The sequence below is a fragment of the Chiloscyllium punctatum genome, chromosome 11 (genome assembly GCF_047496795.1).
Source record: "Chiloscyllium punctatum isolate Juve2018m chromosome 11, sChiPun1.3, whole genome shotgun sequence".
NCBI classification, from domain to species: domain Eukaryota; kingdom Metazoa; phylum Chordata; class Chondrichthyes; order Orectolobiformes; family Hemiscylliidae; genus Chiloscyllium; species Chiloscyllium punctatum.
The window spans coordinates 94154809-94172865 of record NC_092749.1 but is presented as its reverse complement, the minus strand read 5'-3'; the positions used below and the strand labels follow the sequence as shown (position 1 = coordinate 94172865).

The following is an 18057-nucleotide window of genomic DNA, read 5'->3' as shown; positions in this document are numbered from 1 at the left end:
AAGGTGTTCGACAAGGTTCCCCATGGGAGACTGATTAGCAAGGTTAGATCTCATGGAATACAGGGAGACTAGGCATTTGGATACGGAACTGGCTCAAAGGTAGAAGACAGAGGGTGGAAGTGGTGGAGGGTTGTCTTTCAGACTGGAGGCCTGTGACCAGTGGAGTGCCACAAGGGTTGGTGCTGGGTCCTCTACTTTTTGTCATTTACATAAATGACTTGGATGCGGGCATAAGAGGTACAGTTAGTAAGTTTGCAGATGACACCAAAATTGGAGGTGTAGTGGACAGTGAAGAGGGTTACCTCAGATTACAACAGGATCTTGACCAGATGGGCCAATGGGCTGAGAAGTGGCAGATGGAGTTTAATTCAGATAAATGTGAGGTGCTGCATTTTGGGAAAGCAAACCTTAGCATGACTTATACCTTAATGGTAAGGTCTGAGGGAGCGTTGCTGAACAAAGAGACCTTGGAGTGCAGATCATAGCTCCTTGAAAATGGAGTCGCAGGTAGACAGGATAGTGAAGAAGGTGTTTGGTATGCTTTCCTTTATTGGTCAAGATAGTATTGAGTACATGAATTGGGAGGTCACGTTGTGGCTGTACAGGACATTGGTTAGGCCACTGTTGGAATATTGCGTGCAGTTCTGGTCTCCTTCCTATCGGAAAGATGTTTTGAAACTTGAAAGGGTTCAGAAAAGATTTATAAGGATGTTGCCAGGGTTGGAGGATTTGAGCTACAGGGAGAGGCTGAACAGGCTGGGGCTGTTTCCCCTGGAGCGTTGGAGGCTGAGGGGTGACCTTATAGAGGTTTACAAAATTATGAGGGGCATGGATAGGATAAATAGACAAAGTCTTTTCCCTGGGGTCGGGGAGTCCAGAACTAGAGGACATAGGTTTAAGGTGAGAGGGGAAAAATATAAAAGAGACCTACGGGGCAACTTTTTCACACAGAAGATGATATGGGAATGGAATGAGCTGCCAGAGGAAGTGGTGGAGGCTGGTACAATTGCAACATTTAAGAGGCATTTGGATGGGTATATGAATAGGAAGGGTTTGAAGGGATATGGGCCGGGTGCTGGCAGGTGGGACTAGATTGGGTTGGGATATCTGGTCGGCATGGATGGGTTGGACCGAAGGTCTGTTTCCATGTTGTACATCTCTATGACTCTATGATTAGGGGGCATATTTTTAATGTGAGAGGAAAAAGAATTTAAACAGACATGAGGGGCAATTTTTTTTTTACAGAGTGTTGTTCATGTGTGGAATGAACTTCCAGAGGAAGTGGAGGATGTGGGTACAGTTACAACATTTAAAACACATTCAGATAAGTACATGAATAAGAAATGTTTGGAGTAATAGGGGTGAAATGCAGGCAAGTGGGACTAGATTAGTTTGGGAACATGGTTTGACCAAAGAGTGTGTTTCCATATTGTATGATTCTGTTTGTGTGTTTCTAGCTTTTGCATACGTGATCTATACTACACCAAGAAAAGCTGAAAAGAAGCAACATAACTCAATAGACACTTTGAAAAATCGATAGATATTAAGAAAGAGTCACTACTGTTAAAAACAGAGAGTGCTCTTCTCTCCATCACTCTGAGCTCGACTTGAAGATAGTGTCCTAAACTACTGCACCACCCAGTCCTAATCATATCCAATAAGTTCAGCATCACTACCAACCCACAGGAAAGTTGTTTTCTTTTTTTTAAAAAAAATGCTTACTTTCTGTCAAGTGTTGAGAGATTTTGCTGACTGGATTCTAACTCGAGCCAGACCACACACCAGCACTGATAGCTATCATTCCACTTAGTGTGTGTAAAAAGATATCGAATAAAAAATGAAGAAACTAAGCTGCAAACAGTTTAGTTTTTTTTCAGCATAGTAAATTGCAACTTTCTGTCTAAAAATAATGTATATTTAAGTTTGTGTAAAATAACACAAGTTTAGTTGGAATTAATAAAATTCATAACACAGGAACAGACTTTGGCTCACTGGGTCTCTGTCCATACTTAAACACCACATAAACCTTCTCCTTACTTAATCTCACCCTATCAGCATATCCGTCCATTCATTTCTTCCTTCTATACTTATCTTTCTCCTCCTTGAATGCTTTGCTGCTAATCATCTGAAACATTCTATGAGGTAATGTATTCCACATCTTCACCATTCTTCGAGTTAAATTTTTCCTGAATTTTTATTGGATTTACTAATAACTTTCTTTCTTATAGTCCCTAGTTCCCTAGTTTCAGATCTCCACAAATAGATATGTGTTTTTAATGCCAACCCTATTAAAACTCTCTTCTATGCAATCAATTCCTTAATCTTTTCCTGACTGTTAAATCCTTTGATATCATCTCCATTGCACCATCCCCATTGTGTATGTATTCTTTAATCAGAAAGGTAACTGATGTTGAGGTTGCAACACTAACATGAGCATTTCTGACCCATCCTCTTATTTCCTCACTCTCTTGCTAGCAAACACCCCAACAAAACAGAAATGCATTATGTTTCCCCTCAATGAGGCAAAGCATAGTGTAGTCAGTCAAATTATTTTCTGATTCTAGAATGCTGTCAAGCTCTCACTGTTACAAGCCTGAATTTTCAGACATACAGAGAGGTTCTCCAGCTCAGCCAAAATAGCATCAATTCCAAAAGTCCTGTCCCCAGATCTGGTACCTGACATTTTTACTGGAAGATGAGAGAGAATATGAGTGGGTCCCTCAGGGGTTTGTTAGAAAAATATGTAATGAGAAGTAATGGATTAGTGATTGACTAACAAACTGAAAATAGAGAGTAGGAATAACTAGGCCATTCTCATATTGGCATGCTGTTTCAAGTCAGGTACAGGATCTGTAGTTGAGCCCAGATGTTCACAATACATATCAATGATTTGGATTTAGGGACCAAATGTAATATTTTGAAATTTGCAGATAATACAAAGCTAAGTCAGAATGTGTGTTATGAGGATGACATAAAATGCCATCAGGAAAATTTTGGGAGACTGAGTGAAATGGCTAGGACATGGCAAATTGAATACAATGTGGAAAAACTGTGAAGTCATTTACTTTGGGAGGAGGAAAAGACATGCAGAGTATTGCCTAAATGGTGAGAGGTTGCTAAGTGTAGATGTACAAAGGCACTTAGGTGTGCTTGTCAATAAGGTTAACATGCAACTACAGCTAGCTATTAGGAAAGCTAATCAAATGTTAGCTTTAATTGCAAGAAGATTTGAGTACAAGAGAAGTTAAGTTTTGCTTCAGTTGTACAGAGTCTAGGTTGCATTGCACCTGGAGTACAGTGTACACTTGTAGTCTTCTTCCCTGACTTGTTCCTGGGATGGCGGAACTGTCCTATGAAGACAGAATGGACAAACTTGGCCTGTGTTCTGGAGAACTTTGAAGAAAGGGAATCAAGGGTTATGGGAAAAAGGCAGGAAAATGGAATGGAGAATTATGAGATCAGCCATGATCTCAGAGTCATGATGTCATACAGCACAGAAACAGACGCTTCAGTTCAACACATCCATGACTTCCAAGTTTCCCAAACTAAACTAGTCCCATTTGCCTGCATTTGACGGTTATCCCTCTAAACCTTTCCTATTCGTGTACCTGTCAAAATGTCTTTTAAATGTTGTAACTGTACCTGCAACTACCACTTCTTCAGGCAGTTTATTCCATATACAAGCCACCATCTGTGTGAAAACGTTGCCCCTCAGATCCCTTTTAAATCCCGCCTCTCACCTTAAAATTATACCCTTTAGTTTTGAACTCCCCTAACCTCGGGAAAAAAAACCTTTGCTATTCACCTGATCTATGCCCTTCATGATTTTATAAACATCTATAAAGTCACCCCTTAACCTCGTATGCTCCAGTTAAACAAGTCCCAGCTTATGCAGCTTCTCCTTATATCTCAAACCCTCCAGTCACGGTAATATCCTTGTAAATCTTTTCTGCACCCTCTCCAATTTAGTGATATCCTTTTTGTGGCAGAGTAACCAGAACTGTACACCATACTCCAAATGTGGCCTCACCAATGTCCTGTATAATCGCAACATCACGTCCCAACTCCCATACTTAATGGTCTGAGCAACGAAGGCAAATGTGCCAAATGCCTTCTTTACCACCCTGTCTGCCTGTGATGCAACTTTTAAAGAGCTATGTAACTGAAACCCTAGGTCTCTCTTTTCAACAACGCTCCCCCAGAGCCCGACCATTAACTGTATAAGTCCTGCCCTTGTTCATCTTATCAAAATGCAACACCTCACATTTATCCAAACTAAAGTCCATTTACCACTCTGCCCTCAAAAAACTCAACTTGTGAGACATCATTTCCCATGCACGAATATATGCCGACTATCCTGAATTAATCCTTGCCTCCACAAATGCACATAAATACTATCTCTCAGAATCCCCTCCAATAACTTATCCAACACTGAAGTTAGACGTATGTTCTATAGTTCCAGGCTATAGTTCACAGACTTCTCCTTGTATCCTTTCTTAATTAAAGGCACACCATTAGCCATCCTCCAGTCCTCCGGCAACTCACACATGGCTCTACATAATACAAATATTTCTGCTAGGGGCCTCCCAATGTCTTCCCTAGATTCCCACTCATGAATGGCGGAACAGTCTTGATAGCTAATTGGCCTACTTCTGCTCTTACACCACCCTTTATGTGAAAGATTTGCCCCTTAGGTCCCCCCCCACTATTCAATACAATCATATCCGAATTCATCTTGTCCTAAACTTCACTTTCTTGCCCACTCTCCATAATCCTTCAATCTTTTACAAATCAAAAATCTGTCTCCACTTAAATCAAAATCAAGTGTCTCAGCATCCACCCCACTCTGAGGTAGCGAATTCCGCAGATTCATGATGTTTTTGAGAGGGATAATTTCTCCTCCCTCTGCATCTTGCAGGGGGAGATATCTAATACATCTATTAGATCTCCTCTTATTCTTTGAAATGTTTGAGAAAATATGTCCAAACCGCTCAATTTCTCTTCATCAGTCAAACCCTCATCTCTGGAACTCTAAGAATATAGGAACAGGACTATGCCATTCAGCCCCTTGAGCCTTCTCCACCATTCAGTAAGTTCATGGGCAAATCTATGGCCTAACCTCATAAGCCTGCCTTGACCCAATATTCATTTTTAATAAAAAATGTCTATCTTAGATTTAAATTTAATAGAATTAACATTGACTACCATTTGAGGAAGAGAGTTCCAACTCTTTGTATGTAGAAGTCCGTTTTAACCTCTCTCCTGAATGGTCTGGCTATAATTCTTAGACTATGCATCCTGGTTCTAGAATCTTCAACCAGTGGAAATAGATGATTTTTATCTACCTTGTCTATCTAGTCAATTTTCTCTGCACTGCTCCCAATGCAACTACATCCCTCCTCAAGTGAGAGGACCAAAACCGCATGCAGTACACCAGGTGTGGTCTTACTAATGCTTTGTACAATTGCAGCAACACTTCCTTGCTTTAATACACTATTCTTTTAGCCATAAATGCCAAAATTCCACTTGCTTTTTTTTATTACCTGTTATACAAGTTTTCATGCACTAGAACACCCAGGTCCCTCTCAACAAAGCATTCTGGGCTTTCCCTCCATTTAGATAATGAGTTTTTTTCTATTCTTCTGACCAAAATGGATAACTTCACACGTTTATCTATGTTGAACTCCATATGCCAAATTTTGGCCCATTCACCTAACCTACAAATATCCATTTGTAATTTTTTTTCATTTCTTTACTGCAACATACTTTTCTACCTATTTTAGTGTCACCTGCAAATTTAGCTTTCGTACTTTCTATCCCTGCAAGAAAGTAATTAATACACATTGTAAATAGTTGCGGCCCAAGGACAAAACTCTGTGGCACTCCACTAGTTAGATCTTGGCAACCTGAAAAAGACACATTTATTCTGACTCTTCTTTCTGTTGGTTAGCCAAGCCTCTAGCCAAGCTAATAAATTAACTCTATTAATGTATTTTGCAGCACCTTATCAACTGCTTTCCAGATATACATCTATAGGATTTCCCATTTACCTACTTACCTTTTTATATCGTTGAAGAACCCTACCAAATTAGTTAACAGGATTTCGCCTTCATAAAACCATGCTCGCAATGAAGTGTTCAATGTGCTACAATTGTACTGAATGGCAAACAGGCTTCACAGGCTGAATTGTTTGCTGCTGTTCTATACTGCAAGCCTGTAGTTTATGGAAGCAAGCTGCATATTTGGTGTTAATATTGCAGCTGTGTTTAAACGGATCCAATTTTTGTTCATGGGATGTCCAAGTCACAATATGTGGATGTTAGAAATTCAGGACAAGGTCTAAACGTACTGCAGTTCTTTGGAAACATAGGATGCCCTTTTAAAGAGGGAAGGTAACTTTTTGGATACATCCAGGGACATTTTTAGGAGTGGTTAGATGTCCTTTGGAAGACGTAAAGTGCCATTTGGGTTTGTTAAGAGTAAATGTCAGTCTGCATAATAAAAGTGGATACATTTATTAAATTGTCAAACTGTTAAGGCATCATTATGTAATTTGTGCTACACAACTCACTTATAATTTATACAGAGGGGTAAGTTTACAGTTTGATTAACAGTTTCAAGCAATTATAAAGACTTTGATGTGAGGCAATAATTAAAAATGCCTGGTTTTACAAGTGATAAAGTGGTAGAAGGAATTTAAATGTAGTGAATAGATATTCACAATGTTCACAATGAAATGATTTTTAATCAAAATAGTAATTAATAAAAACTTTATATCAACATTTTACTTGAATCAATATGGAGGGTGTACGGGCAACGTATGGTGTGTGGGATACATGGTTTAGCTTGAGTTATCACTAAGTTAACACAGAAGCTATAAAGGCCACTGGGCTTGGGGGCATAGGTTGCTTTGGAAGGTATGAGGGGAAATGGGGTGGATACAGAGTTTAGGTTGGCCTTAAGAGTCTGAGGCTAAGAAGTAGGAGTAGCAGTTGGCATGGAAGGTATAAGAAGTTAGGTAGCATACGTTGGTATATGGTGCCATGGTGCTGGATCCACTTTTTTTTGTCATTTATGTAAATGATTTGAATATGAACATTGGAGGTATGGTAAGTAAGTTTGCAGATGACACCAAAATTGGTGGTGTAATGGTTACCTTGATCAGATGGGCCAATGGGGCATGGAGTGGCAGATGGAGCTTAATTTAGATAAATATGAGGTGCTGCATTTTGATGAGGCAAAGCATGGCAGGATTTACGCACTTAATGGTAAGGTACTGAGGAGTGTTGCCAAACAAGGAGGCCTTGGAGTGCAGGTTCATAGTCCCTTGAAAGTGGAGTACCAACTAGACAGGATAGTAAAGAAGGTGTTTGGTATGCTTGCCTTTATTGGTTAGTGTACTGAATACAGGAGTTGGGAGATCACATTGCAGCTGTACAGGACATTGGTTAGGCCACTTTTGGAATATTGCGTGCAATTCTCATCTCCCTGCTACAGAAAGGATGTTGTGAAACTTGAAAAATTTAACAAAAATGTTGCCAGGGTTGGACGGTTTGAGCTATAGGGAGAGGCTGAATAGGCTGGAACTATTTTCCCTCGAGCATTGGAGGCTGAAGGTGACCATATAGAAGTTTATAAAATCATGAAGGGTACGGATAAGGTGAACAGTCAAGGTCTTTTCCTCAGGGTAGGTGAATCGAAAACTAGAAGGCATAACATTAAGATGAGAGGAGAAATATTTTACAGGGACTTCAGGGTCAACTTTTTTCATGCAGAGGATGGTAAGTGTATTGAATAAGCTGTCAGAGGAAATGGTGGCAGCTGATACAATTATAACATTTAAAAGGCATCTGGATGGATATATGAATAGGGTTTGGAGGGGTATGGGCCAAATACTGGCAAATGGATAATTAGTCGGCATGAATGAATTGGACCGTACATCTCTGTCTCTATATAGAGGTAATGAAGACAGCGTGGAGGATGAGTGGGTGTGAGAGATACGGGTTTTCAGGCTGGTTGTGGTTTTGTATTCTTCTTTGCAAGTCCTGGATTACCAAAGCTCTGAAGAGCTTTATTGGTCAGAGTATTGAGTACAGGAGTTGGGAGGTCATGTTGCGGCTGTACAGGACATTGGTTAGGCCACTGTTGGAATATTGCATGCAATTCTGGTCTCCTTCCTATTGGAAAGATGGTGTGAAACTTGAAAGGGTTCAGAAAAGATTTACAAGGATGTTGCCAGGGTTGGAGGATCTGAGCTACAGGGAGAGCTGAACAGGCTGGGGCTGTTTTCCCTGGAGCATCAGAGGCTGAAGGGTGACCTTATAGAGGTTTACAAAATTATGGGGGCATGGATAGGATAAATAGACAAAGTCTTTTCCCTGGGGTTGGGGAGTCCAGAACTAGAGGGTATAGGTTTAGGGTGAGAGGGGAAAGATATAAAAGAGACCTAAGGGGCAACTTTTTTCACGCAGAAGGTGGTACGTGTATGGAATGAGCTGCGAGAGGATGTGGTGAAGGCTGGTACAATTGCAACATTTAAGAGGCATTTGGATGGGTACATGAATAGGAAGGGTTTGGGGACGGGTTGGACTGAAGGGTCTGTTTCCATGCTGTACATCTCTATGACTCTAAGAGCCATATTGGACTTGAAATGTAGACTCTGTTTCTCTCTCTGTCGATGCTGCCTGACCTGTTGGGTTTCTCCAGCTTTTATTGTTTTATTCCAATTTTCCAACATCAGGTGTGCTTTTGTTTTGCTTTTATTTCAGCCTTTTAGACATTTAACTTCACATGCAGCTACCCCTGAATGATTTCCAGGGCATCAACACTCACCTCACTGGATCAAAAATGCAAACATGGTTAGGTGAATTGGCCATGTTAAATTGCCCATAGTGTTACGGGCAGGGATAAATGTGGGGGAATGGGTCTGGGTGGATTGTGCTTCGGCGGGTCAGTGTGGACTTGTTGGGCCGAAGGGCCTGTTTCTACACTGTAAATAATCTAAGTCTAAATTAATCTGCTGTATTTTCTTCCAAGTCAAATTACAGTCGAGAATTTTCCAGACCCTACATTCCTGACTAAGACATGAAAATTCAGGCCACACTGCCAAACCAGCTGCTTTTGGACATTGATTGCATTCAGATTTAGTTGGCAAGATTTCCTTTGGTTGTGTTTGAACTATGTTACTTATTTTGGCATCTTGTAATTTGGTTATTTCATTTGTTTCTTCATTATGTGTGTAACTGTGGCACAGGTTTTTATGGTTCCAGTTTTGATGACAATATAGTGTTCTTTTGGCTCACTGCACAGTCGATGTCGATAGTAATAAGAGTTTGGATGCTGGTAAGTGAACCAGTGATTTTAATACAGAGACCAGAAGAGAGCACATTCGTTTTAAGTATTGCTGAAGACAGATACACGCTGTCATCTTGCAGTACCGAAGTGCTATATTCCCAAGCAGTGACATTAGTCTAAGCATAGTCTGACCGTGAAAATTGAAGTTGAATATAACTTAGTGCTCAGCTCTTGAATTCTATTTCTTTAGAATAAGCTCCAGCATCTGCCTGCAGCCCAACTAAGCTATTTCATGGCCAATTTTCCGATTTCCCCAGGCATTTTGCTAGTAGTAGGAAGGCCCTTCACCATATGAGAAGACTGCTGACTTAAACCCTACTAATTTCCCAGTAGGCTCCAGGAAGGAGCCCTCATTTATCGATTGTGTTTTCCTGTCATAATCGACAATTCAGCAATGGACAAATTAATTCTGATGGTCAATTTGAGGCTGTTGGTCCAAAAGGATAACAGCCAAAGTAGATACAAAAGTCAAATATTTACTAGAAGAGATTTGTTTATGCAGAAATGTGACTATTATAAGTAGAGCAGGAAGGCTGCTGGAAAATATAAAAGCTGAATGAATGTACATGATGAAGGGCAGGACATTTGAAGCATAAAGAACAATGATGCATGGCAAAAAAATGCTGTGTAAGCTCAAATAGTAGTCCCCAAAGAGAGATCAGAAACTATTGAAAGGAATTCGAATAAAAGCAGGGAAGATCAAACTGCTGCACTCCAGGAGATAGAAGGCAAGGCAGAAGGCATAGTTTAACTAGGTCAAGCATGTAGTAAAAACCAGGAATACCACCAGCAGTAGGAGCCCATGTGATCAAGAAGTCATTGTTGCCACAAACAATGACAGAAGACAAGTTAATAAAATTAATAATAACCTTCTTTTTAGGAAAATGATAACACCATTTTATTAATCAAAGATGCAAGGAGATGCAGTACCTTCCAAAACTGAAATAAAGGAATTGTGAAGTTTATTTTAACAGCTAAATTGTCTGGGCAACCAAACAAGACCAGTTGCCAGTTTTGAAGTATTAGTGTTAAGTACAACTTAAGAAATCGCAAGATGGAACATATTGTTCAGGCAAACAAAACATTGAAAAAAAATTAAAAATGGATAATTGTGTTTTGAAATTTGTATCATTGGGAGAAGCCAGAAACATGACACTTATTTGTAGTGATGTTTGTTATGAAAATCTCAGAGATGGGTTCTCAAGTGCAGAAGGCTTTATAATTTTTCTCATGGAAAATTGAGATAAATGTTGTCCTTTAGCTGGGGAAACTAAGAAGTTCAAAAGAGTAGTAAATTGTACATGTACTTTTAGTGGCAGAAACTCTTGCTCTTGATGAGCTGAAAGAGGACAGTTTTCTTTGCAACAATATTGAAAAAATTCAAGTAAATGAATAGCAATACCACTGAGAGCTACATTGATAAGTCACTGGGATAATGTACATTCAATGAAATGTGTAAATGAAAAATGTCTAAGGATCAATATTACAGTTTTAAAACATGCTGGAGAATGGAGAAATTACTAAATTGAAATGGGTGGATAGCAGCAAACAGCTATCTGATTGATTGTTTTACAAAGAAAGGCACTAAGAAACTATTTAACACGCTGGAAAAAGGACAATTGAGCTTTTAATGCCCAGAGAAACAGAAGGGAATGTAATATGCTGTCTTTTTGTATATTTTGTTAGGTCTTTTAAAAATTAGATAGATTTATTTAAGAAGAAAAATATAATTTTATCCTTATGTGTTTTGAAGGATACCAAAGACGCAGTTGAATGAGGGAACAGGTTAATTAACTCTTAATTATTAGTTACGGTTTAATTGGGTGTCAATTGGTTGTGTGAACAAGGGGAGCTTGTTTTTGGCTGTAGCTCCCCCTTCCCCGCACATTTAGTCCTGAAGAAGGGTTATACCTGGAATGTTGAATTCTCCACCTCCTGATGCTGCTTGGTTTGCTGTGCTCTTCCAGCCTCCTGTTTGTCTACTGTGGATTTAATGGCATATGGTTGACTGAAATAAAGCTCTCACTAAACGTATGCATTTGGGCTGTGTTCAAAAATATTTGCCTTCTAGTGAATAATTTTCCCTACACATCAGAAACTGCTATTCCATGTTCTGTTCTAAAGAACATTAATTCTGCTTTCTGTCCACAGATGCTGCCAGACCTGCTGAGTTTCTCCAGCATTTTTGATTTTTGTTTCAGATTTTCGGCATGTGCAGTTGTTTTATTTTGCTGTTTTCATCGCCTGGTTTAATTGGGTTAGAACATGCATGTATTTACACCGTATTGCAATCTGCTGTGCTGTGGTTCTGCTGTTAAGTCCAGGCAGCAAGAAATGGGGGAAAGTCAGACCCGAATAATCCTGAGAATGCCCTGAATAAATATATCTGAGTTTTGGAGCTGCGGGAGATTACTGAGATAGGGAGGAGCAGTATCAGGATGGAATTTGAAAACCAGGATTGAAATTTTACAATTAAGACAGTTAGTGTAGGTCAGCAAATACAGAGATGGTAAATGAATTATGGGACTTTCTGCGTGTTTAGACACGAACAGCAAAGTTCTACATGTCCTGGATGATCAAGACACTTATTCAAACAAATCTTGGTCAAATACATATTGTTTCATATTGTCCAGTTCTGCATTTGCCAGCCTATAATAAGCAGAAAACTTCAAGCATAAAAGAGCACAAATACAAAAAATCTCTGCTATTGCTGTTATTCTTCGTTGTATATGTCTAAAGTCTATTTACTTTCATTTTAAAAGCAAATCAGAAGTTTATTCACACTGATTCTATGAATTAATTCAATTCACTTTTTTTAACAACTTATGCCATATTTGACAGTGAAGTAGACAAGGACAAGTAAATCTCAATTCTGATTCCCTATCAGTCCTTTAGCAGGAGAATGACACAAGCCTCACAGTAGAATAATACCTTGTGTTATGAGGGGAATTTTTTAACATCAGTCAGGCTTCCCAATCATTTTCTCATAACAACATATGATGGAATGTGCTAATACAGACAGCCATTTCAGAGTGAGAAATAGACTTGGCAGATCAGCCACTTCAACTGTAGAAATGGACCGAATACTGTTGATCAGATTCTGGGACACTACAGGCACTTAGACCAATGTAATTGTGATTGTCTCCATGAGAAGGGTCAAGGGGGAAATTAGGGACAAGGAGGAATCATTTCTTCTTTTAGCACCAATTCAGAATTAATGTTAATTAAAGTCAGCATTGTTAGTTTTTTTTTAAGTGCAACACAGAAAAAATATCGTTTTAAGAATATACAACCAGTTGGTGCTATGAGTGTCAAAATTTTGGGATGATTTAAGGAATGCTGACTGTTTATTTTCTGGTCATGTGGTCTTTTTTATACTTTGTGTAGGCTGCAATGATCTCTGAGATGATTTGAGGGTCGTCTAATGTGCTGAGGTCACCCAGATTAGAAGTATCATCAGTGGCTATTTTCTTCAACACCCGCCTCATGATTTTCCCAGATCGGGTTTTGGGAAGTCGCTTCACAACCTGAAAATAGAAACAATAATTAAATGAAATCCAAACCTATAGAAGAAGTAGATAGAGTGGGTACGCCTTTTAGGTGGCAAATAATTGCTTGTTCCAACTACGTGTAACATCAGGCATTTCAAGTGCAGACAATAGTAACCTTATGAACGATTATGAACTGTGTAATTAGCTCCCTTTGCAGGATGCCAGGTGGCAACAACTCACTTCGTAAAGAATTTACTCCTCACTACCAACTTTGCAGCAGGATTTTCCCAACTTGGACCTTTGAGTTTGCTCAAGGTTCATTGGACTCAGGTGCTTGCACAATGGGGCTGGTATACAAGCATGCTGCTTGCTCCTAACCCACCACCTCCAAAACAAAAGATGGTACCAAAGGATTTCTATGGATTTTTAAAAAGCTTGCCCACAGAACACATTGATGTTCAACTTTCAGTCCTTCATGAACAGGCGGTTCCACCCAACCGAACCCAATAGTGTGTGATCTCTAGACTGAAAGACGACAAGTAATGTCCCAGCAATGCAAGAGAGTGAGGGAGGTCGAGTATGGTAGCCATCACCAAGAAGAAAGTGCAAGAAAAACTTAATGGCCTGAAGGTGGAGAAATTATGTGGACCAGATGGAGTTTACCCCAGATTTCTGGAATCCATCATGAAGAATGAGATTTCTGAATACTTGAAGCTGTATGGTAAAGTAGGGTAAAGTCAACATGATTTTATCAAGGGGAGGTCATGCCTGACAAATCTGCTAGAATTCTTTGAGCAAGTAACAAGCAGGTTAGACCAAGGAGAGCCAATGAATGTTACCTACCTGAACTTCAAGAAGGCTTTTGACAAGGTGCTGCACAGGAGGCTACTGACTAAGATAGGGCCCATGGTGTTAGAGGCAAGGTGCTAGTATGAATAGAAGCCTGGCTGTCTGGCAGAAAGCAGAGAGTGGAGATAAAAGGGTCTTTCTCAGGATGGCAGCTGGTGACAAGTGGTGTTCTGCAAGGCTCAGTGTTGGGACCACAACTTTTCACTTTATAATTAATGATCTAATTGAAGGAACTGAGGGCATTCTCAGTAAGTTTGCAGACAATACAAAGATAGGTAGAGGGACAGGTAGCATTGAAGAGGCAGGAAGGCTGCAGAAGGATTTGGACAGGTTTGGACTGCGGGGTGGCATGGTGGCTCAGTGGTTAGCATTGCTGTCTCACAGCACCAGGGACCTGGATTCGATTCCCGCCTGCCTGTTTGGAGTTTGCAGATTCTCTCTGTGTCTGCGTGGGCTTCCTCTGGGTGCTCCGGTTTCCTCCCACAATCCAAAGATGTGCAGGTCAGGTAAATTGGCCATGCTAAATTGCCCACAGTGTTAGGTGCATTAGTCAGGGTTAAATATAGGGTAGGGGAATGGGTCTGGGTGGGTTACTCATCGGAGGGACGGTGTGGACGTTTTGGGCCAGTTTCCACACTGTAGAGAATCTAATCTAATCAGAATCTTAGGAGAGAGGGCAAAGAAGTGGCAAATGAAGTACAATGTGGGAAAGTTTAAAAGGATGTGGGGGGGGGGGGATCCAACTGAAACATACAGAATACTGAATAGCCTGGTTGGGGTCAGTAGAGTAGATGTTGAAAGTGTGAGGTCATGCACTTTGGTAGGAGAATAGAGGCATGGACTATTTTCTAAATGGGGAGAAAATTCACAAGTCTGAAGTGCAAAGAGACTTGAGACTTCTAGTCCAAGGTTCTCTCAAGGTAAACTTGAAGGTTGAGTCAGTAGTTAGGAAGGCAGATGCAATGATGGCATTTATTTTGAGAGGACTTAATACAGAAGCAGGAATGTACTTCTGAAGCTCTATAAGGCTCTGGTCAGAACACATTTGGAATATTGTGTGCAGTTTTGGGTCCCATATCTCAGTAAGCATGTACTGGCCCTGGAGCATGTTCAAAGAAGGTTCATGAGAATGGTCCCAGGAATTAAAAACTTAACATATGAAGAACGTTTGAAGCCTCTGGGTCTATACTCCATGGCATTTAGAAGGATGTGGGGGGATCTAACAGAAACATATAGAATACTGAATGGCCTGGTGGGGGTGGGTACAATAGATGTTGGGAAGATGTTTCCATTGGTAGGAGAGACTAAAACCTGAGGGCATAGCCTTACAGTAAAGGGAAGACCATTTAGAACGGAGATAAGGAGAAACGCCTTCAGCCAGAGTGGTGAATCTATGGAATTCATTGCCATAGAAGACTGTGGAGGCCAGGTCATTGAGTATATGTAAGACTGAGAGAGATAGGTTCTTGAGTATCAAGGGGATCAAGGATTACAGAATGAGGATGGGGTTGAGAAATTCATCAGCTATGATTGAATGGTGGAGCAGACTTGATAGGCTGAATGGCCTAATTTTTTGTCCTATGTCTCATGGTCCTATTATCTTATTAAGACCCACAGAGATTATCAATGACATCTGAACCCAGTTAAATTTCTGGCTTTTAGGGTGGAAACAGATTAGGCAACCTAGGGAACAGTCTGGGCTTTGAAGACCAAGCAGGGATAAACAAAATGAGGGGAAAAGTGATATCTTATTGGAGATGGGTGTATCCTCAGTGCACACAGGCATGCCCATCTGCCTTGACTGCAACTAATGTGCTTCCACTTCCTACCTGCCTTTTGAAGAAATCAGATTTTAAAAAGGCCTTTGTACACTGGCTCTCCTGCCACTACCCCACATGTCATGGCAGTGAAGGCAAATGAGGCCTTTAATTGTCAACCAGGTTCAGCTAGTCCTTTGCTCCCAGGTGACCTTCAGGGTGATCAACTGAATATTCAATGAAGGAAGATATTCAACTATACACTGTTGATATCTTTACCAGCATCTAAGAATCACTGGGGATTGGTAGGAGGAAAATATAAGAAGAGTGGAATGTGCTGTTGAAGTTTCAAGTTGAGGTGAACTACCTTAAACTTTTAAATTGTGCACCTTTATTACGAAGGTTGTTTTTTCTGGTTAATGTAAGTTATATGTTTTATTGCACAAAGAGTAATGGTTGTGCAAATATTGCTTTTGATGGAGCGACAATAGTTTAATGCATGACAATTGCAAAAGCAGAACCTTACCACCAACCTCGTACCCCTCTTCATCACCAACATATACACATCTTAAGTAATGAATTTTTGTGGCTCTTAGATGAGATGCTAATGAGAAAAGGAGTATTAGGTTGAGGTAAGTGGAGGTATTACTGGCAAAGGGGGCTGGCCTGTAGCAAGCATACTCTATCAATAACCTCACATAGCCACATTTATGGCAGGAATCCCTGTTGCTTCCATTGGATTTTTCCAACTTTTCCATCTCCTATGCATTGCCTCCACATTGGCACAGCGAAGAAACAAGCCTTGAGCTCAGTTATAATATTCTTGCCTGACTCAGAATGGGTAGGATTTAAAATTTGCTCCAAATAATCCTAGCAGGTAGAGACTTCAAAAACTTTCATTAACCCTCCTGCCACAGAAAAATTATCATCTATTCAGCTAAGAAAATATGGTTAAGACCATGGAAGGAGTTCTTTTAAGATATTCTAAATCTGCTGTTTATATTTTATTTCCATTTCTTTATTTATAACCCCCCACACTACCACCTAACAGCGGTAGCGCTTGGAATGAGTTTTTATATTGTGGCCTGTCAGATTATCAATTAGCCTGTGAATTTGCACAGTACTTCAAACAATTCTTCCCAAAGAAGAATGTGAAGGTATGAAAATAGTGACAAGTCCATCCTGTCAGTGTGTTTATCAGCCACAACACTTCCACTACTCCACATAAATCTTTACAAGGAAGGATTTAAAAGATCATGTTTGATAAATACATCAATGCTTTTTGAGGGGAACCAGGTTTAGTACACAAGATAAAAGCTCATGCATTTGAGGATTATTTAACAGAGAGGAAGCAAAGTGTAGGTATAAATGGGGCATTTTCAAATTGGCAGGCTTTGACTAGTGAAGTGTAAAGATCATTGAAGGGGCTTTAGTTGCTTCCAAACTATATTGGTGACTTAGGTAAAGAGACTAAAAGTAATGCAATACAAATTTGGATGGGAAAGTAAACCTAGTTTTGACCCTGTTTTTACCTGGGAAAGTAAACTGTAAGGAGACTACTAAGAAGCTACATAGAGATACAAAGGTGATATTTAATGACAATGATAGGAGTCTTACTCTCCAACTGAATAGCTGGCCAGATCCCTGCATCTCCTTTTAGTACCACACAGGCACTTAACTGTGGAACCAAGGACTCAACAACCCACTGGGAGGCAGTGGCAGTCATAACACCTACCAAGGTCAAGTATTATTGCTCAGTCCCATGGCCACTTGTGAATGATAATGGATGTCATGGTGTGAGTATCATGGAGGAGGGACAGGAATGTTGGCAGTAAGGGAGTGTATGCTCTCAGCAGACACAATCTTCCCAATGCTGAATTCTTTGACTTAGGATCCTTCCACCAAACCAGATCTGACAAGGAACCCTGAAAAGATTTCCTTATTGTGCCCCCTGCACATCAACTCCCACATCCACCATGGGTTCATGATATCTTAACCTGTCAGAGGTTAAAAAGGCTGTCCATGGGCTTTCCCACCACTGACTTATTCGGGTTGGAGGCAGAAGTGGCAATATTGCCGCCCACCATCTCCTGTCTAGTTAAATGCTCCCTGACCACCACACAAATGTTTACAGCTGCCATGGAAGGCATAGAGACCCTACAGTGCAGAAAGAGGCCATTCAGCCCATAGGGTTTGCACCGACCCTCTGAACAGCATCCCTTCCAGACCCAGGTCCCCCCACCCTAATTACTTACTTTAATAATAAGAGTAAGTAATAAGGCTTTTTGTTTTGAATGACACAGAATTTGTAAATATTGATGTTCAGAGGGACTTAAATGTATTCATAGGGAATACAGAGTATTTTCATGCAGGTACAGCAAGCAATTATAAAGATAAATTGCAATTTATCATTTATCGCAAGGTGATTGAGATACAAGTGTAAGGAAAGCTTACAAAAGGTATACAGGACTTTGGCAAAACCATACCTGAAATACCGTGTGTAGTTTTTGTCTTCATAAAGAATATATTTGTATAGGGAACAGTACAGTGAAGTTTCACGATATTTATTCAAGTAAGGACAGCATTGTCCTGTGACAAGAGACTGC

General features: G+C 40.2%; 1 protein-coding gene across 1 annotated transcript in view; it reads right to left on the bottom strand.

Moving 5' to 3' along the window:
• Positions 1–6546: 6546 nt before the first annotated feature.
• The window catches only part of LOC140483223 (acetyl-coenzyme A synthetase 2-like, mitochondrial), a 78286-nt gene continuing 66775 nt past the window's right edge, over positions 6547–18057 (bottom strand). Inside the window, exon 14 of the mRNA XM_072581305.1 lies at positions 6547–12881. Coding sequence (XP_072437406.1) covers positions 12702–12881 — 180 coding nt within the window. The 3' untranslated portion in view covers positions 6547–12701. The remainder of the gene's footprint in view (positions 12882–18057) is intronic.